At 31.2% G+C, this 22,034-nt stretch overlaps 1 protein-coding gene across 1 annotated transcript in view; it reads right to left on the reverse strand.

Moving 5' to 3' along the window:
* The window catches only part of LOC139482932 (uncharacterized), a 45,574-nt gene extending 23,705 nt beyond the window's left edge, over positions 1-21,869 (reverse strand). Inside the window, exons 1-21 of the mRNA XM_071266960.1 lie at positions 21,858-21,869; positions 21,386-21,610; positions 20,486-20,686; positions 19,933-20,207; positions 17,240-17,363; positions 16,360-16,578; positions 12,800-12,956; positions 12,111-12,391; positions 11,595-11,792; positions 11,182-11,311; positions 10,904-10,938; positions 10,092-10,230; positions 9,398-9,624; positions 8,713-8,871; positions 6,829-7,024; positions 5,941-6,195; positions 4,847-5,067; positions 3,722-3,827; positions 3,381-3,497; positions 1,685-1,820; positions 1,021-1,201 (exon numbers count right to left, since the gene is read on the reverse strand). Coding sequence (XP_071123061.1) covers positions 1,021-1,201; positions 1,685-1,820; positions 3,381-3,497; positions 3,722-3,827; positions 4,847-5,067; positions 5,941-6,195; positions 6,829-7,024; positions 8,713-8,871; positions 9,398-9,624; positions 10,092-10,230; positions 10,904-10,938; positions 11,182-11,311; positions 11,595-11,792; positions 12,111-12,391; positions 12,800-12,956; positions 16,360-16,578; positions 17,240-17,363; positions 19,933-20,207; positions 20,486-20,686; positions 21,386-21,610; positions 21,858-21,869 — 3,594 coding nt within the window. The remainder of the gene's footprint in view (positions 1-1,020; positions 1,202-1,684; positions 1,821-3,380; positions 3,498-3,721; positions 3,828-4,846; positions 5,068-5,940; positions 6,196-6,828; positions 7,025-8,712; positions 8,872-9,397; positions 9,625-10,091; positions 10,231-10,903; positions 10,939-11,181; positions 11,312-11,594; positions 11,793-12,110; positions 12,392-12,799; positions 12,957-16,359; positions 16,579-17,239; positions 17,364-19,932; positions 20,208-20,485; positions 20,687-21,385; positions 21,611-21,857) is intronic.
* Between the last annotated feature and the right edge of the window lie 165 nt (positions 21,870-22,034).

Below are 22,034 nucleotides of genomic sequence, written 5' to 3' on the forward strand. Positions count from 1 at the left end.
GTCGTGCGTAAAATATATTTCGGTATTTCTCTTACAAAAATGACTTGTTTAGTGGAACAAAACGTATTATTTGTAAACTTTCTTTTTACTCTTCACAATAGGCTTTTAAAAAATAACCTTTCAACTGTATATTCCGAAAATTTTGTGAAAATCGAATAAGTGGCAATTCTTACCTTTCATACCTTAACTTTCATTGATAAAACATAATATTGACTCGTCCAGTGTCCAGTTTGAAGGTCATTTTAGTTACCGTACACATTCATGCACGTTCTAATTAATCAATATTAGTCATGTATGAAAAGCATAAACAAGTTTGAAGGTAAACTAATAACAACTTAATCCAATCAAATTGCCTACGATTCAATAACAATGACCAGTCCACATCATAAAAATGTATAGAGGTAAACTGGGTAGGGAGAAAATGTCAGATATATCAAGTTCATTATTTTGCAATAACGAGTAAAAATTTGTTAACCAATAGATTTGTTATAATTTCATAAACATGTCGTTATGTATTGGTATAGTTTTTGGATCTTACATTAGCGTATATAAGGCTGTAGAAAGTTTGGCCTTCAAAAGTCAACATAATCATTGACTTTATAAAGAAAATTCGCCTTTTTAAAACATTGAATGTTTCACAAATAATACGCAACAACAAAGCAAAATCATTTCTTAAAACACTGCAAAAAAAAAATAATTCTGATTGATGCAGTGGTATTGTCATAAATTGCACTGGAGTGAACAGTGGTACATCAAACGTCGAATTCCCTCACACAATGTTATCACACACTATAACATAAGTAACAGGCCATCGCGATTACGTTTTCGTTATCATATTTTTCGTGGATATTTTTCGTTTTTGTTTTATTTGTTGAATAAAACCGAATTTATGATTTCCAAGATATTTTGAACCCGTTGCATGATACGTTTAAGCACGAGAAATATTCTGTCTATATAGCAAGGTAGCACTAATCATTATAAATTATACCTTTATTGTACAACAGATATAATATAATTTACCTTAACGGTAATAAAGTAAGCATGACCTTCATGTATATTAATGTTTGAATCTTCAGCTGATACCCCACAATCTAGTGTTGTCTTTGTAAATGGTATAATATCGTCATGTCCAGGATGAGATCCTACTGACCATAGGTAATGGTCAATTCCACTATCTTTATCTAAAAAGACATCTCTCCAACTGCAATGTAAAATGTATTCAAGATTAGACCATAACAGTTTCAGAATGCAATGCAAAGCAAAAGATATAGATTGCTATGAATCACACACCTCCATTTTCATATTAAATTTTCTACAAATATTTAGAAAAAAATATTTATATACATCTCTCTTCTTATATAAAATTAATATATTAAAATTGTATGTTTGGTTAGTAGTTTTTGTATTGACGTTTTGGATGTCAATGGACATAAACATTTTCTGATAAAAATAAATCCCCTTTTGGTACGAAAATATCATTTATAAAGTTTAATCGTCTTTGTATTGCTCAATAAATCATTTTATTATTTGATTTAAGAGAAACGTGATAAAAGTCACAACTTTATAGATATTGACCAAAAAGTATATTTTGTAAGATTTTGTGTAGTCACAATTGAACGAGTTAAGTGCATACAAGATTTAAAAGTTACATCAACCGTGATAAGAGGTTTTGAAATTTATATACCAAGCATTGATTTCACTCATATCAGACATATGCCGCCCTTCAATAGTTATTGGTTTGTCAGACTTTTCTGGCGGTGTAGCGTCAATTTTCACTGGATGTGAATCTGCTATTGCACTTCGAGTTGCAAAGTCGAGTGCTGAAATACAAAAGAAACTGAATTTACATTATAATCGTAGGATTGTATTTATAAAAAAGTTCTGTGTTAAAATATGAATAAAAAGGATAAGTATCCCGTAAAGACAGTTCGATGGCAAAAATTAAAGCTCGAAATCATTTCATATCTGACTATGACCTTTGCATGTCAGGTTGGTTCTATATATATATATATATATATATATAAGTCTGAAAATTACACCAAACAGTGTTAGAGTTAGATTTTATACTGACAAATTTTTGTCCGTCCCTCAGCGGGATTCGAACTCACACCTTTGATACACTACAGCACCATTCGCTTAGCCTCATGTCCAGCGCTCTAGACCACTCGACCACATCCGCTATATAAAAATATAACTTCAATAGTCGTAGTGTTACCTTGTCACGGAAGGTGAATCTAGAGATAGACATGAGACACGTGTTTTTAAGCGTGTGTAGATGTTATATTATTATTTTCATACACAATGTATTTATTATTTGTCAGCAATCTAACTGAACAAATTTTATATATCATATAGGATCATGATTCATTTCATTATACAGTCACTAGAAATAAGTATATTTTACAAACAAGTCTAAACAAGTGACAAACCATACAATATACATGTCCACTGGATCTAAGAGTGATATAGATACAAGGTTAATGCAAATATTTATATAAGTCTGAAAATTACACCAAACAGTGTTAGAGTTAGATTTTATACTGACAAATTTTTGTCCGTCCCTCAGCGGGATTCGAACTCACACCTTTGATACACTACAGCACCATTCGCTTAGCCTCATGTCCAGCGCTCTAGACCACTCGACCACATCCGCTATATAAAAATATAACTTCAATAGTCGTAGTGTTACCTTGTCACGGAAGGTGAATCTAGAGATAGACATGAGACACGTGTTTTTAAGCGTGTGTAGATGTTATATTATTATTTTCATACACAATGTATTTATTATTTGTCAGCAATCTAACTCAACAAATTTTATATATCATATAGGATCATGATTCATTTCATTATACAGTCACTAGAAATAAGTATATTTTACAAACAAGTCTAAACAAGTGACAAACCATACAATATACATGTCCACTGGATCTAAGAGTGATATAGATACAAGGTTAATGCAAAATATATATATATATATATATATATATATATATATATATATATATATATATATATATATATATATATATATATATATATATATATATGTCATAGTTGTTGTTTGTTTTATATATATTGTGTGTTTTTGCGGTGAAAGGTTGGATAAATAAGTGTTAATTATATTATATATCTGTTGTAGTTTCTGTACATGTATTTTAAGCATGTTCGTGAAACTTTTATCAAATGACATGATGAAAACCAAGTATTTGTAATAGGCATGTGTTGCAGTGTTTAAAGGTAAGAAGTTTTAAAAACGAACATCCTACATTTTATTACCATGAATACCATTTCATTTTTTTTTAAACACAATAAATTTGGGCAGATTGAAATATACAGGTTACAAAAAAGATCGGCAGATACAGTTTAAAATTCATTGATACCTTTAACAGTGGCATAATATTCATGCCCATTCTGTAGCCGCACATCATGTATTGTGTAATGGTTAACAAGTCCGACTATTGTATATGGAAATACATCTGTTCCTCCTTTCGTTGATCCTGGAATTAAAATTATACAACAACTTGTATTTGGTTAAAGACAAAAATAATAACCCCGGCTTATGCATGAAATGAAAGAGTAGATCCAAATAATTGTTGAAACCAAGGGTAAAATTAACCGTTTACTTCCTAATGTCTTTCTATTGGGACAAAGAGCTTTATTTATACCATCCAATAACAAGCATGATTTGTATATAAGAGTATATAAACGTTTGCTTTCTTACCGATTCCAATTTGATATTCTTTAATTCCCGAACTATGGACAGTTTTTTTATATTCCTCCACATCGGTAAATGCATCCCAGCTGACGAAAATATCTGACGACGATGACTTTGAACAGAAAATAAAAATTTAGTTAACATATCTATTTACATGTTATAAGCAATACTGTTATGACAAGTCCATTGATTGACACTTGAAAACATCGTATACACGAATATTTGATTTAAAACTACCATGAAATCAGTTCACTCAATAGTAATGCTTTATTCAAAGAGTAACGAAATATACCAAAGGGATAACTAAACTCATAAGTCTACAACAAACTGTCAATGCTCTGAATAAATACGAAAAGCCGCTAACAAAAGTATACAAAACACAACGTAGTAAATTAATGGCTTAGCAACACAACCCCTTCCAAAACAAAGCAATAAGTAAATTGTCCATGTTTTTAATGATTCCGCCAAAACTACTAACCCATCGGCTGCACCTGAACTAATTTCAACCCATTTACCGTGATAGTAATGCCCAATATTTAGCGTTCTCTAGTATGATTTGCTTACTTTGTTTGTCTTTCGCTTATGTCGTAGTATTGGACCGTTTGGATTATAGCTCTTCATCTTTTATATAGCTGTGGATTTTAAATATTTTGGCCACGAGCATCACTGAAGAGACATGTATTGTCGAAACGTGCATCTGGTGCAGGAAAATTGGTATCGTTAATGTTATTACTACCACTGGGTCGATGCCTCTGCTGGTGGACTGTTAGTCCCCGAGGGTATCACCAGCCCAGTAGCCAGTACTTCGGTATTGGCATAAAGATACGGATTTTTTTGTTATTAAAATTTGCTGTTACAAAATGTTAGAATTTATTATAAATTAAGGAATGTATCTCCCTCATGCAAAGCTCTGATTCCTTTCACGGATTTGGCTATACTGTTTGGACCTTTTGGATTATAGCTCTTTATCTTTTATATAGATTTGGATTTCAAATATTTTGGCCAAAAGCATCACTGAAGAGACATGTATTGTCGAAATGCGCATCTGGTGCAGGAAAAATGGTACCGTTAATGTTATTGCCTCTAATTCGTCTTAATTAATTAAACGTTATAATATCCATACATTCTTACCTGATATTTCTTATCGGGATCAATACCAATCCACACGTGACCTGGTGTAGGTGGCGTTAAATCAACCGTAACTCCATCACTGCAAGTGTTAGTTTCTTCTAAAACCTCTGTCCACTTCTCGAACTGTATCTCTGTCCTTGGTGCATGGATACAAACTATGTATCGTTTTCCATGTTTTAATTCTTCATTTACATTGAATATAATGTTAACGTATTCTTTGTCTAAAATATATAAAAATTCGGAATGTCAAAAATTTGACAATATTCCGACTCAAAACTTGTATTCAACAGCTAGAAGAAGGCTGCATTTTGTAAACATACTTAATATTTCCAGATAAATTTCAAATAAAACTCAACTGAATAACCATTTAGGTGGCTAGGGCCTTTTCAATGTTTCTGTCAGAAGTGCTGTATTTCTTATATTTTAATCTTTACAGAGAGTGAATCAAATTTGTCGGAAAAAAATGAGGTTCCAGACTATTTAACTTCAAGCCTAAAATATTACTTTTAAAAAGGTATGTAAAAGGGACCGTTTGTCACTGAAATGATAGGGAAAATAGAGGTGTTGACATATTTTTTGCGTTAATTCAAAAAACTGTCTGTGACACTTGGTCCAAAACTGTAATATAAAAAGTTGATATAAAGCTTCAAAGAGTAAGCAAATAAAAACTATAGGTCACCGATAAGGAAAACTAATAAAATAGTTTGCATTAATACCCAAAATTTTGGCAGGAAAATAGTGGAATTGGGTGAAATGTCATTTTGAGCCTTTCACAGATACACTTAATAACAGTGATATGTTTTAGTGACAAAAAAAATAATTTTAACATTTTAATCAATCAAGATAATAAAAAAAATAATAGTGAATTTACGACACTACCTTTTCCTGTGCTTGGATATTCATACGTGAAAATATGCGCAGTCGCATAGTCCCGATCCCCCATAAATTGTATCATAAAAACCTCTTACATTTTACGTTCTGACAAAATCAATTTACACGAACATTATATAACGTTTATATATTATATAAAAAAGGCGATTTGATTGACAATGAGACACTTTTCTACCAGACACAAAATGAATGAAGAAGTTCACCTGTAAATCCGCATTTAATAGAATCCGGATGTGAACAGGGATCCTTCAATTGTAGCTTGGCATCATCTTTATAGTAACTCGTAATATCTAAATTCTCAGAGTCGATGACAGCCCATGTGTAGTTCTTGTGACGTAATAATGGCCACACTCCTGATATAATATTTTTATACGGTGTATAGTCAACATCAAACTCATCCCATCTGCCGTTCTCCTCTAGATAAATGTCATGCCCGTATCCATCACGTTTTGTTCCATCTAAGTGAATGAAAGTAATAACATAGTGAGCATCAGATTACCATTATTTATCTAAATGCAAATTCAATACATGATGTATAAGTGCAAATAGATTACTATATGTTTATGTATGTTTAAAATCAAAACATGCTAGTAGTTTACTTCCTTTAGAAAAAGGAAAACACTTTATAAATGTAATGCGTCAAAAGCGCTTTTTTTGGGATTTGTCTTCATAATAATAAATAATAATCTTTTATTCGTAAGCAATATAACTTATAGAATATAAATATTACAAATATTCAATCACATCAGTGAAATATATTTACATTTAAACAATTAGTCAAATAATCATATACATTTAAGTAAGTATACCCATATAACAGTACAGCAGAGTATGATAAAACATAACACATCTTAAGCATTTATAATGATGAAATTAATTACGTGCCTTCTCGGCCAGAAATAAAAAATTCCCTAAATAAGGAAGCCGCAAAGACGAATAGTGGAAAAGGGAAGGACATATAAGAACCCAAACAGGTACACCAGGTGGTTTTTTTCTGAATATTTCAGCATTTGTTTGATTGTGGTCTAAATTAAACTCTTAATGGGCCCCATAAAAAATAAGTAACACTGGTAAGTTTAAAGATAACATACCCATTGTTTTCTCTTGTATTCCAATAGCATCAATAACACTATTTGATACAATGAAAGAATCACCGTCATTGACTTTGCATGTTTTAATCTCCGTGGAAATTGTTGACCAAATGCCAGCCTTATTGTAACCTCTGATGAATATCTGTCGGCATTTTGAAAAATCTAAACTATTGTTTAAAGGTACAACGAACTGTATCTGAAAATGAAATCTTCAATTCAACATCATTTTAAATGTATCTATTAGTTTTTCAAAGTTTGTGTTCGAGCTTTATACATTTATGCAATGTCTTAACAAATGACAAACAATAAAGAAAATCTTCTACTCTGCAATCAACTTGGTATAGTATGTTTTCAAAATTAAATCACAAAAGTACTGAACTTCGAAAGTCTTCGCAAAATCAAAAGCTCAAACACATCAAACGAATGGATAACAACTGTGTTTTGGTATAGACATTTTCTTCTGCAGAACATGGTGGATAAAGTTTTTACATTTAGCTTAACATCTCAACTATATAACAGTCGCATAAAATTCCATTATATTGATAACAATGTGTAAACAAAACAAACATTTATATGATATGATTCTAGGTAAATATGTAACAACAGGGGTATGTCACTCGAGACGAAGTATTCAGGAATGATATAATATTGTATATCTCTTTAATTTACTGCTGTAAACATCATATATTAATTTAACATAGGGATCAGTTTTATGAATTTTTTTCTTGTTTGTAAAATAGAAATTGAAAATAATTAAATAGCGCTCTGTTTCAAGTAGCGAAAAACTATGAAAATGAATTGAACTACAAATGTTATGCTTTGAGAAATTGATTTTTTTAATCCAGAATACATCATTGTACATGCAGTCTAAACTGATTGTCGTAGCACTCATCTGCTGCATTGTAATTGGAACCGTCAATGATGGTACTTTGCACATTTTGGTATCACACTGGCGTTCTTTGGTATCTTTGCCTCTCTTTTTCAGTCAAATATTGAACATATAAGCGCTATTTCGCTGCATTTAGGTTTTTAATTGAACAAAATAATTATCTGTCATAAATCACTATTCGATCAATTTTTTTCCAATTTTACTGTTTTAAATATTGTTAGGTTTATTTATCTACTCTTTCAGTAGAACGTTAATATACAATATCTTCAATTTTTCACTTATTCTTACAACATTTGTATAAACTTCAAGATTATAAAAAAAAACGGTTTTTTTCTAAAGTTAACATTGATTGGTTAAATATTTCTCAGTCATGTCCTGCGTTTGAATTTGTTTGTTAGCTTTTTGGTCATGAATGTTTGTCTCTAATATTTAATTAACTGTGCATTTGTATACAGATATCGCAGATCAAATTTATTCGTTCATTGTTTAATCATACGTTTTTTGATTGAGTTAAGTCTGCCAATTGATATTTTATCGTATGTTTTTCTTTGTTGTGATGTTATGCTATTGTTTCAGAAAAAGGGAGAAGGTTTGGATCCATTAAAACGTTTAATCCCGCTGCAAATGTTTGCACCTGTCCTAAGTCAGGAATCTGATGTACAGTAGTTGTCGTTTGTTTATGTAATATATACGTGTTTCTCGTTTCTCGTTTTGTTTATATAGATTAGACCGTTGGTTTTCCCGTTTGAATGGTTTTACACTAGTAATTTTGGGGCCCTTTATAGCTTGTTGTTCGGTGTGAGCCAAGGCTCCGTGGTGAAGGCCGTACTTTAACCTATAATGGTTTACTTTTTAGATTGTTATTTGTATGGAGAGTTGTCTCATTGGCACTCACACCACATCTTCCTATATCTATATGAATAAATAAGAACAATATTGTGTTTAGTATGAAACTAAAACATTCATTTACGACAGAATTACAAACGAACACTTACATGCTCCTTATCAACACCAGTAGTATTGTCAATCTCATTCCATATGGTGTGAATACCAACATTGTCTCCTAATGCCCATTCATAATAATGTATAACACTTTGGGCCTCTGTGTGGTCTTTTATGTCAGGGTCATACATCATCTCAAATGTTACTGTAAGCTATACGAAAATAGACATTCAGACAATAAGAAATATATTTTTCCTTCTTTTATTCATTATCATTTTAGTCAATCAAATACATGTGAATTGGTGTATAAAGAAAACGATAATGAGGGCATATAAAGTATTGTCGAATAATTTCAAAATTTAATTTTTTCGAAAGAGTAATTGTGTGAATGCCTTAGTGCACAAAATTATGTTATCTCTTGACTAACTTTTTAAGCTAACATTTAAAAAACTAAAAGCTTCGGAAAATCTTTTTTCAACCATATGATAAATATCTGACGTAATTGGTGTGCTTCATAGTTGATATATAGTTTAAATAGTAATGTAGAACAAAATATAAAAAAGTGCTATTAGTTTATACATGTACAAGTTACAAGTGTGCTTAGTTTTAATGTGTATTCATGAACAGAAAACACTCAACACTTTTAACCTATTTATCACATCTACAAATATCCAACGTCTATGAAATCTTCTCATCCTTTTGCATGATGTGTTTGAGCTTGTGTTTGTGCTATTTTACCTGGTGATGGTTTGGTTTATCAACCTGTTGAACAGTGATGTTACCACTGGATGGAGGATTGACTATCACAGTTATACCATTGCCGTATACAGGTGAGAAACATAAATCTTCTGCACAAAACTTAACAACAGCTCTGTAGGTCTTCCCTGGTTCTAAATCTAAATTACTCAACGTGATATATTGGTGTTTTCCTACATACTGAAACTTCCTATATTCCTTCCAGATGTCTGTTAATAAAAACATAATACTTTAGACCTCAATAGAAAAGATGAAAAATATGCGCGTTTAACACCTTGTTAACGACTGTGCGGACTACAGGGAAACAAATGTTATTTTTATTCTTTACATATTTGACAAATAATTGTAATGTAAAAATAATATAATTCTTGATAGTTCTTCTGAAAAACAAAGTGTTTTTTTAACTAACTATAACGAATAGAATGATTACTGTGTTCTTTGAAAATTGGGATCCGAAATGTATTTTTAATGCACATATAACAATATCCTAAGATATTTTTTAGTAATATTGATTTGTTACCGTGACTACGGACATGTTCTTTTTTGTTTATTTGAATTAATACTCTCTTTTTTTTTTTTTCAAAAGACTCAAAATAAAAAAAAAAAGAATTTACAGTAAAATTAAAGTTCAATAATAAGTATGAGTACACAATGCATAAGGTAAATAATAACAAACCTCCAAACACTCGTTCTTCAAGTTGAACAAATGCATCTCTCAAATATTCAGTGAACATTGATGGTATCGACCAATATACGTGTAAACTCGTTGTTGAAGATTGAAATTCTACATCCTCTACACAAGTAGGCCGCGTATCCTTGAAAAACAACAAATAGAACACTAAAACATGTATAACTTGAAGTAAATCTCATTAAAATTTTATTAACAGATGACAATGAAAAGATGGTTTTATAAACGCATTATTTGTAAATTACTCCTCTGTGCAAAATATTGGGTTAATAGCTATCTCTTGATCTAGTTCGCAATATTTTAGTTTTAGTGCATATATATACATAAATATGAATTGTGGGTTATATATACCTCATTAAATTATTGAAGCAATATTATTATCAAAAACAGGTTATAGGGTCAAATTGTGATTTTCAACAGTAGAAAGTTTTCTGAACAAAATAGTACACACTAAATCAGCAATAGGCACTAAAATAAAATTAACGGTACTAATTTTCTTGCACCAGATGCGCATTTCGACAATACATGTCTCTTCAGTGATGCTCGTGGCCAAAAAAAATTGAAATCCAAAACTTAATATAAAAGATGAAGAGCTATAATCTAAAAGGTCCAAAAAGTTTAGCCAAATCCGTAAAAATGTTCTATCAACCCAAAATTATTTTCAAACTGTAAAAATACCAAAAACAAATGCTTACGAGGTTTCTGATTGAGATCGGCACCTGAAAATCTGATTGGTAAGTATTAAATTGTAACTGTTTTATGAATAATTCATTACTCACTGGATCAGTTTGAGAACATACCTTGCTATGATGACTCAGCTTCAAGTCTGGTGCCACTAAAATAAATTTGAAGAATAGATTAAAGAATATGACATATAGGTTTTTAATATATTTTCCTATTATGAACATTTATACCATATGTTACTCAGACATTAAATTAGTTTAACCTTTTTCATTTTGGAAAAATATGTAAGGAAATTGAACAGTTGATTCAATTATTCAATTATTGTCTTTTTTACATTGTTTTTAACATTTTGTACTTCTCTAACTAATATTGTACTCATTAAAATAAAGATTACCTGAACAATTGTTGCCATCTCTTATAACAATGCCTGTTAAATTTGTGTGGATATCCAGGACTCTAATACCATCTGAACTGACTTTTACACTACCGCCTGTTGTACCTGCTTCTAGGGTCACATAGTATTTCTACAAGACGTTAACGATGCATAAATATGAAAAGAATAAAGCATGAAACATAGTTGTAGGTATTCATAGCCATGAATTTTCATATCATATCCATCATTGGAAGAAAAATCCTTTCATAGATTTATTTACATTTTATCAATGACATATTTTCCTACTTTTTAGAGTTAAAATACATAAAACAAACCGTTGATAAAAAGTTACTATTTCTCTTCTTATCGATAAAATTTGAACAGCAAAGTTGATAAAACATATACTTGCAAGAAATAAGCAGACTACTTGGTACCTGAAATGGCTGAAGATTAAGACCTTTAAAGGTGTAACTACTGTAAGTCTCCAATGTTTTCATTGCCGAGGTATCACAGGTACTGGGAACTGTTCCAATACAAGCACTGTAATTAACATGTTGGTGAGGGTGTATAAAACCAGTCCATCTCACTGCCAATGATGTTGTCTCTGGTGTGAAATCTCTGTCTTCGATATCCTTAAATTGAATAGATATATACACAAAATGATGAGACTGCACACTTTCAAATGATTTAGAAACAATGTATTAAATTCGGAGGTTAATACACATTTGGAGACAAAAACCATGAAATGTTCGATCTTTTATTAATCAAACTGTAGTTTTAGCATAAACTGATATCCTTATTGCTCATTTATTCAAAAAGGTCCTTTTGAACATAATTCTTATATTAAATTTATGTTTGGAATATTCGCAGGTGCTTTTAACACTAATCTACAGTACCACAAAAATAAATCATTACAAATATTTATAAATTCTCTTCGATTTATATCATACCTTGGCCTCGTTTTGAAGATTTGATGTGGGTATAACATCCATAACTATTCCTTCTGCAGGTAACTGAATATCATGGGTATATCTAAGGGATGTCTGAATAACGGATAGACCTGCCAGATTTGTAGCTTTGATGGTAAAGTAGTAGTCATGATGACCATGAAGTGACCATTTCAGATGTGAAACAGATAAGGCTGTGCACGTGGCTGGTACGGTTCGTTTACATGGTCCACCAATTTGTAAATTTTGAAAAGATTGGATGTCGTACATGTTTGGTCTATGTCCTTTGAAATATAAGTAGCTTTTATATCATTAATGTACTTTCTATGTACAATTGCTGACATATCAATACAAATAATACCCATATTCTATATTTCAGTATGCAGGAAACTTGAATGACGCAAAGGAGCAATTTGCATGTAATTAAATAAATGTTTACTTTTCTATGTGGTGCTTTATTACTGATGTTTGGCTGTTAGCCTTGTCTAATATGATCATGGTCCTATATGCATTTCATCACCTTATGAGTGTTACCTTATACGTGTTATTGTCATCTAGGCATGTCCTTCTTTTTTTTCTTTATTTAATTATATGATGCTAAAATTATCGTAATTTAAAATACCAAACGTTTCAATTAACATTTAACTTTAACCTAACTTTGATTAAATGGCATAATTTCTTATATAACTTACCAACGGCATACTTGAAATACATTGGATACGGGTCGTCTGGATCCTCGAAAGCGTCTGCTGTCCAGTTTGCAATTAAAAAATCGTTTATCAAGTTAACATCTATGTTAGAGCCAGAAAACCGTGGCTTTGTTGTATCGACAATAAATGGCCCAATACTCTGAAATATAATAACCATTTACTCGGTTCTGACTTTGATTTGACATAGTTAAATGTATACGTTATAATCTCGTTTGGTTAGAAAAACCTGCTGTGGTTAGTGCCTTCCTTACTATATATTCATATATAAGTCAATATCATTATTATAGATTAAAATATAATAATAGTATAGGGGTTCCATTTGTACAACCATACAGCGTACCCCAAAAATATTAACGTAAAAATATACTCAACAATTAACATTTTAACAAATGTGGATAATACTAGTGGTACATAACAAGAACCAAAATTGTGCAAAAAATAACTGTATCCGATTCAGGGTATTACCTGCTTTGATATATCATTGAAAATAATAAACAAATTGTAAGAGTATAAAAGTGTATATTAGTAGTTCGGCATTATGTTATAATGTACTGTATGTACTATCAAACGTTTAAGTTAGTTTTCTGTCAGATTCATTATTATGTTTGTTTTAATTTTTAAGTGTCGCATGTACTATCAATAAAAACATTTTTTGCGTCTTTGTCAAAGTTTTTTGTATATATAAAAAAGATGTGGTATGATTGCCAATGAGACAACTGTCCACAAGAGACCTATAATTAATTTAATACTAAAAGTTACAAAATTATTTGCCAAAGACACCAACAAAAGTTTTTGTAGTTAATAGTAAATACACGACAAAATAAACAAAACACATTATTCAAATAAATCTAACAAAACGTTTTTGTCATTGCTAGTACATACAGTATACTTAGAAATTTTTAATTGTTGTTTATATTAATGTTTCATGTTCTGTCCGACTCGGCTTCTGTTAAAATCATTATTCATTTAGGTGGACGATACACATTTTATCACTAGATTTATGATGTCTGTGGTAGAGACGGCAATGTTTTCTTAACCGTCTCATGACTTGGTGCACGTGTTGAAACCGGAGTAAACCATGAAAAAACGTTGATGACGTCACGGTCACATGACTTAATAATGTCTTTTGATTTCCGAGGCATTGTTGTTGTACTAACGTATGTCGGTGATGCATTTTTGTACAGATTTGGCAACAGATTCGCAGTTATTGCTAAATTAACAAATTATGTCTGCATTTGGTATATTTATCCCTAATTTTGTTAATATATCGGAACGGGGACTTTCTATACTAACTTGTTAGTATAGAAAACCTGATCGGAACTATGAAAAAAAACAATTTCATTCGAGTGAAAAGTTTCATATAATGTGAAAACTAGTACGGTACTATTTTTAATATACTGACTGTAATATCAATACCAAAAACTTTTTGTTGGCGTCTTCGTCATATATATTTGTGTGTTTGTTTTAACTTTGACGTCATGTATGTACTATAAATGACAAAATCTTTTTTGTTGGCGCAATTATAAAACTGAAGGCATTTTTTGTATGTCGATCTGTGATGCATGGCAGTAGAGCCACATTATTTTTAAATCAACAAGGTATGTCTGCTTTGGGTGCCTCCCCAATCTTGTCAATATAACAGAACTATGCATAACAATTCCATACGAGTGAGAAGATACGTATTAAGTGTATACTAGTACGGCATTACATTCTAATAGATAAACGGACAGAAAGTCACAGGACATAAAGTTTAAGTAAACTGTATGTACTAGCAATGACAAAAACGTTTTGTTAGATTTATTTGAATAATATGTTTTGTTTATTATGTCGTGTATTTACTATGAACTACAAAAACTTTTGTTGGTGTCTTTGGCAAATAATTTTGAATCTTTTAGTCTTAAATTAATTCTATGCATGTGATGCTTGGTTGAACAGATTTGGAAGCAGGATGCCGATCACTATTACTTAATGGATTGACTGTTATATATTTTTCTGTGTATAAAGAAATAACATCAAAAATGTGATGCACACTATATAATGCGCGTAGTGGGTTGTTTTAAGATGTGCATCACATTTTTTATGTTATTTCGAATAGACAAATAAATATTACAGTTATTTCTTATAATTTAATTCTAAACTCAATTTGAAACTGAAGTAAACCATGAAAAAAACGTTGATGATGTCACGGTCACATGACTAATTAATGTCTATGGGCTGAAAAACTAATCAACGTCAGCCAATCACAAAAAGCGTTTCATCCAAAATTAAATTATTGTTAAAAAAAACAGTTATGTCTGTTTATTTGGTGCATCCATTATGTTTTCAGTATAACAGTATAATACAGTTTCATTCGAGTCAGATGTTGAATATAAAGAGTATACTACGGTTTTATGTTTTTATATACTGTGTGTACTATTATTAACAAAAGCATCTTTTTTTGCGTCTATGTCAGATGTATTGGTATGATTGTTATAAAGTCATGTATGAACTAAAGATTATTAAACATTTCTGTTGACATCTTTGTTATTGTGAAGGCGTTTATGTTGTATGTCGATCTGTGAATTGCATAATTGTACAGTTTTAGCAGCTTGATACCAATTATTGTTAAATTAACAAATTTTGTCTGCGTGTGGTGCATCCCCAATTATGACAATATAACGGAACTATAAATATCTGTCATACAAGTAAGAGCTTAAGTCAGCTATAAATCCAGGCATACACACCTTTTTCTTCGGAATTATGGTACGAAGTCGTAAATTGACCGTTTTGATGGTTGATATAGTCTGACGTTTGATTTTGGTATTCCTTATAACATTTCCTTTTTAAAAGAGGGCAGAAAGATACCAGAGGGAGAGTCAAACTCAAAGATAGAAAATAAACTGACAACGCCATGGTTAAAAATAAAAAGACAAACTGACAAACAGTATTACAGAAAAAAACTAAAGACAAAACAACACGAACCCCACCAAAATCTGGGGGTGATCTCAGGTGCTCCGGAAGGGTAAGGAGATACTGCTCCCCATGTGGCAGCCGTCGTGTCGTCGTTTACATTTTCTTATTATAAAAAAAACTTGAGCTATTATTATGCGATTGTCAAAATGATAACGAAAAGATTCCGAGTTAAGGTGATGAACTACGATGTCTGCGAATAAGAGAAAGGAAGAAATAATTTAATTGCACACCATTTCTAAATATTTTGGTAAATTTAATGTTTTATTATTGTTTTTAAAAGTCAATGCACACGGTTTTTATGATAAAATTACTTATCATTTTGGATTAAATTCTAAGTATCTTAAGACATTCATTCTGATGAAAAAGGGGACACGATTCTGACAAAATAGTCAAAGAAAACTGACTGCGACTTATAAGGCTCAAAATATTTGTTTCATCGTATGGGATTTATAGTGCGTTTGTGTATTTAGATATATGATTATGGTGTTTAGACAGTAGATGTTTCAAACAGTGGAACAACCATAAAGCAAAGTAAATTTGTCAAACGATATTTTGTTTTCAAATCTGCCACATTGCAACAAACAACTTACCTGTAGTCCTTCAACTCCTGATTTACTGATAGATCTGATTATGATATAAAACTCCTTTCCATCCGGGACATCTGGGTGATTAAGCCGGAAGTGAATATGATGTTTTGTTGTTCGAAATGAAACTATATCTGGAGCAATGCTGCTTGCTGTAGATGACAATCCAACTTCATAATCGTGAATCAAGTTGGCATCAATAGCTGGTTTCCAAGACATTTTGAACTTATGTAACAAAAAGACATTTATTTTCATTTTTGCTCGAATAAACGATCACAAGAGAATAAAACACATACTAAAACACACATAATGTAATAAAGTAAATGAATCTAAAGCTTCAAAACATGAGGTAGCACGTATAATGAAACTTATAAATAATCGGTATTACCTTGTGATAATAGTAGCTAAATAATGTATTTCTTTGTAGCTTTTATTTTCTGTTTAATTTTTTGAAAATATTAAGTTCACATGTAGTATGATGAAAGCACATAAGACAATGCACTTCTTGGTCTGCTGTGTTTCTCGATTAGCTTTACATAGATATAGGAAGATGAGTATGAGTGCCAATGAAACAACTCTCCATCCAAATAACAGTTTATAAAAGTAACCCATTATAGGTCAAGGTACGGCCTTCAACACGGAGCCTTGGCTCACACCGAACAACAACCTATAAAGGACCCCAAAATAAATAGTGTAAAATCATTCAAACGGGAAAAACCAACGGTCTACTCTATATATTTTTTTTAAATGCATAATTACGTACTTTTACTAACTAGATCTGAAGTGTTCTTTGATAAATAAGTTTAGCTATACTTTTTTCAATCTATAATGTTGTTTTAATTTTAAAATTTAAAGTTTACATTTAGAAATATAACCATTGCAGTACCTGAATTTCCTTGGATACGACAGCAAGTATATGAAGGTTATTTTTTATGCCACATAGCCGAACTGCATTGTGCGATACCGGTTTCCCTAAGGGTAACATGGTTACACTTTCTAGGTTCGAAACTCTGAAATACATTTTGTATCTTATTTCAAGTAAATTTAGATTTATGATTATCATTGTGTGTTTATGAGAATAATGAACAGCCTCACTTAATCAAGCATGTGCCGAAACCAGCTATATTTTCTTCTGCTCATTTTTGTTATGCTTCTGGGTACTGACATTGTTTATCATCTTTAATAATAACGTGTTATAGTATCGTTTTATTTATCTATATGAATATTACTTTGACTGTTTAGTTTGATTTTGGTGATGTCCAATTGAAGTGGCTCTGTTTACTTATACATCCCGTTATTGTGTTATCTTTCTCTGGTAAAACAAATTTTGTATTCTTGTTTTTCATTTTTGCTTATATGCTTTGTCAGTATGCTAGTTTTCATTTTTTTTGGATACGATTGCTTTCAAGCAATCTGTAGACTTATACCAGTGGCTCAGGACAATTCCCTCACTTCCACCGTTTTATTCTAAACATTAAGGACCATCCCAGATTCTTATGATTGTCTTGGTTTAAAAGGTAAAAACAAACAAAGGGATTGAACTTAAACAACTTTCCTATAATGTTCTTTTCATAATCTTCATGTTTGATATTTCCCTTGACTTATATGCGTGTTTTAAACAACACGGAAAATCAGAATCAAGCAGTATTTATATTTAGTGTTTTTATAAATTTAGAAACACGTCAGAGGGAATTCCCCAGTTGTGATAAAAATGCGAGAGTTCTCTGAATTCCGATAAATCTATTTCTGTCATATAAGAACTGAAGTGGAGTTTTACTTATATGTCACCGTTATTAAACTGATATTTGATATTGTACTTCCATAAAAAAAATAGAGAACCATTTAGGTTTAATATACGTTCTTACTACAGGGTTTGTTTAGGTAATCATGCGTATAGTTTTCTTGACTTCAAGGGGTACTAGGTTAAATGATTGCTCTGGATTCCCCACTGAATTGATTAATTTATAACTCATTGGATCCCTTCTATGTATGTCTGCTATTGAGGGTCATTGTTGTTGCATAATTTTAAATCATATGCATCATTTAAATTAAAAGAAATGCAGTCCGTTACTTTCAACACCCCTTCATGCGAAATGGAGTCTTCCATATTATCGTTTCGAATAGTCTCCCTTCCGGAAGTCACTTCCGTGAATTCTGAATCAAAACATGAACAACACGTTGAGAAAAATTAACTCGTTCTGTCGATAAACGTCGTATTATATTAAAAACGATCGCAATGTAAACCAAGGAATGTGTACGAAAAGGAGTCATGATCACTGACCCAAAGGAAATTAAATATTTAAAGAGTTAGGAATGGGGTTCCTCCTAGAATTAACGTAGGAAAATAGGTGATAAGATACGAAGTGAAATACTTCTCACAGTCTCACAGTGACTGCTGTGGAAAGTAAACTTGGAATTGATAGAACAAAAATAAAACACAATAGGCCTAAGTACATTGTTCATACACTTTTAACCGGGATTGGCTTTTTTGTAACTATTCAGATTACGTAAATTACATTTTACATCAGTTGAATTAGTTTTGAAAATAATATTATCCAGCTACATGTATACATGTGTCAATGAAAACAATGGCAATCGTATCCCTCAGAGCAATCTGCTCTTTGATTTACATATGACGTGGCCCTGTACTTGCATGTCTTCTCATTGTGTTATTGTGCTATGGTAAATATTTGTTCTTCTTTTTCGTTTTTGCTAATGTAATATGTCCATATGCCTTTTTGTACTTCTTTGTTACATATTTGTTTGTTTTCATAGTGATTTAGATTATAACACAATGCGGAACTTGAACCCCTTTTTGACATATCAATATACTAGTAATTGAAATTTCATGCGACTGAAAGGTTTAGCTACATATAACCAGGTTTAATCCATCATTTTCTACACGAGAAAATGCAAATTCTAAGTCAGGAATATGGCAGTTGTTACCATTCGTTTGATGCGTTTGAGCTGTTGAGTTTGCCTATTATGGACTTTCCGTTTTGACTTTTCCTTGGAGTTTTTGTAATTTTACTTTTACGTACGTCTTTTCTCAGAGGATTATGTTGTTGCTGTTTGACGTCATCAAACAAAATAGTAATTCGTCTAGCCTTTTTATAAATTATATATACACTAAAAGTCTGCAGTGTTCTTTGTATTGATCATTCGAAATAGTGTGCTTGTCGCTATCAGTAGGTCTCATTCGATAAAGATACATGTATGTACCTTTCGAGTTTCCGAAATAAAATAGTACTTTTGTGATTTTTTTCATTATGAATATCCTCATTTTCATGTATAATTCATTTTGAATTACAACGGACGATTATGAACAACAGCGACAGTATATCGAAATGACAAAATAAACTGAACTATATATATTTTTTTAAATGATTCAAACTGACAGCCAGTAACTAAATTGAAATTTTAAATTGATCATCATTTAATAACTTAACTCTAGTAGACAAAAGTGTCTGTATATAGCATTTACCAGAAGCAGAAATCCTCAGACAAAAGTGTGATATTTTCCAAAGTTTAACTTTGAAACTCATTAATCATTTAAAACTAATATAATATGTCTCTTACATGCAGCTGGAGGTAATGTTTTCTACAAAGTGTCGCTGTAACATATTATCCAAAAACCAAACATTTCCATCATTATCTCTTAATAATCTTGGTCTTGTTTTAGCACCTGACATTACAAAATCCTTTATATATGGCATAGTTGTCATTATAGTAACTCCATCAGAGCAGACAACTTTTGAGTTTTCTTTCGCTCTGTTCACAGCAACCACAGAAACAAAATATGTTCCCTCTGTAAAAGCCTCAAATGATGCAAACGTATTGTAGGTTTCTGTGGTCTGAAATACAAAAACTATGTCTATGTATGACTTGTGAGTTACGGTTTTGTTCACTGCAAGTTGTGTTTCAAGTATGTAAATGCCAGTTACTATTCACAATGATTTTGTATTTATTTGGTCCCGATATGTCCCTTTTTACCAGGCTTTTATATACAAATTGTATTTGTATTAACATTGATATTTATTGGAATTATATAGAAATACTAAAATTGTATTTGTAAATTTGTAAAAAAGTTTTTTCAGAACAACAGACATTCACAAAACATATATATCAATACCTCGTTATTAGCTTTGAATTCGTCGTTGTTAACGCAGTGATCAATAAAGATATATTGATAAAATTCCACACCGCTCTCCCTGTCAAAAAATCCTTCCCAATGAGCATCTATATGTAAATCTTGTTGGAAGTCAATTTCCGGATCTCCTCTGATACCGTCATGAACATATCCTTCGTGCGGTGGGGAAACATCTATTGTTATCTGGAAAATATTTGAAATTTGCTTTACAAACTACTTAATTATCATATTAACGTGCTAATTAAAATGATGGATTATTCATCAAATTAGAACAAATGCAATCGTTATGTTTTAACAGTTTCCTTGTTAAAGGAAATATTTTTATCTAAGAATGCATAGAAATGATATCACAAAAGAGTTTTAGATGAAACCTACTTTTTGTTATCAAATTCAAAAAACATATTTTTTAAATTTCTAAATGAAGGTAACTCGAATATTACAGTATATTGTAAGTATACATTAAGTGGAGAATGGATGTTGTATTGTCAAGAAAGATATATGAAATACAATTACAAATAACCAAATATCCCAAAATGCATTTCATAAATACGCTTAACAGTTTTTTGTCAATATATGTTGTACTACGTGAATGACATAATATACCGCATTATAACTGCATACCAAGAGATTCATTGAAAATAGCTAAACATCTATTCAAATGCAAAACAACGAATTGAAAAATCTGAAGTGTTGAAGGTCGTACAACCTGTCATTCCGTATACGGCACTATTTTCGTGATAGCAACAACTTATCATTACTCTCTTTTTAAGAATCATTAATAGAGCATTTGTCGGGTTCTTTTATTATTTAATAAAATGTAAACATGCATACATATCTTAAATACATTGACTAGTCATTTGCTTTATTTTACACCAGTAGTACCTTCTTCACGACAGTAGTTTTAAGCAAGGCCTTGTTGACAACAGTTACTTCAATGTAATAATCTGAATCATGAACACCTTTGTCTTTCCCAGTAACCAGACCAGATAATTCATTTATCTTAGGTTTGACGTAGAAATGTTTATGAAAGCATCCATGAAACGATGTGCAGTAACATGATGGTCCTCGTGGTGCATCGCCATATTTGTTTTGACAGTCTTTTATATTCTACAAGAAAATGTAAATAATTTTTATACCAATAACCAGATTGGCGTGTATAGTTTTCATTCACTCCCGTTTGATAACCATCGCGGGTTATGTTTCAAACTGCAGAAAGGTCGACTTGAACAAAAATTTCAGTCAAAATTGATTTAAAATTAAACAAGATGATCTACGTTGCTCGCCTGCATCTGCACCAATAGCAACTGTTTAGTTAAAATTATTGGCATAGGGGGGAAATATATTAGGAGCTTACAGTTTTAGTCATGTAGACGTATTTATAGATATGTTCCTTTTAAACATTTTCATTTTGAAGTTTCTGTTCATCTATTATTTTTTTCCAGTAAATGGAATGGTTAAATAATCCTTCGAATAGAATAACTCCAATATGAATCGACGGAAGATTTCACTTACGCTGGTTTTTATGTAGATA

Source organism: Mytilus edulis, chromosome 7 (assembly GCF_963676685.1).
Source record: "Mytilus edulis chromosome 7, xbMytEdul2.2, whole genome shotgun sequence".
Taxonomy (NCBI): domain Eukaryota; kingdom Metazoa; phylum Mollusca; class Bivalvia; order Mytilida; family Mytilidae; genus Mytilus; species Mytilus edulis.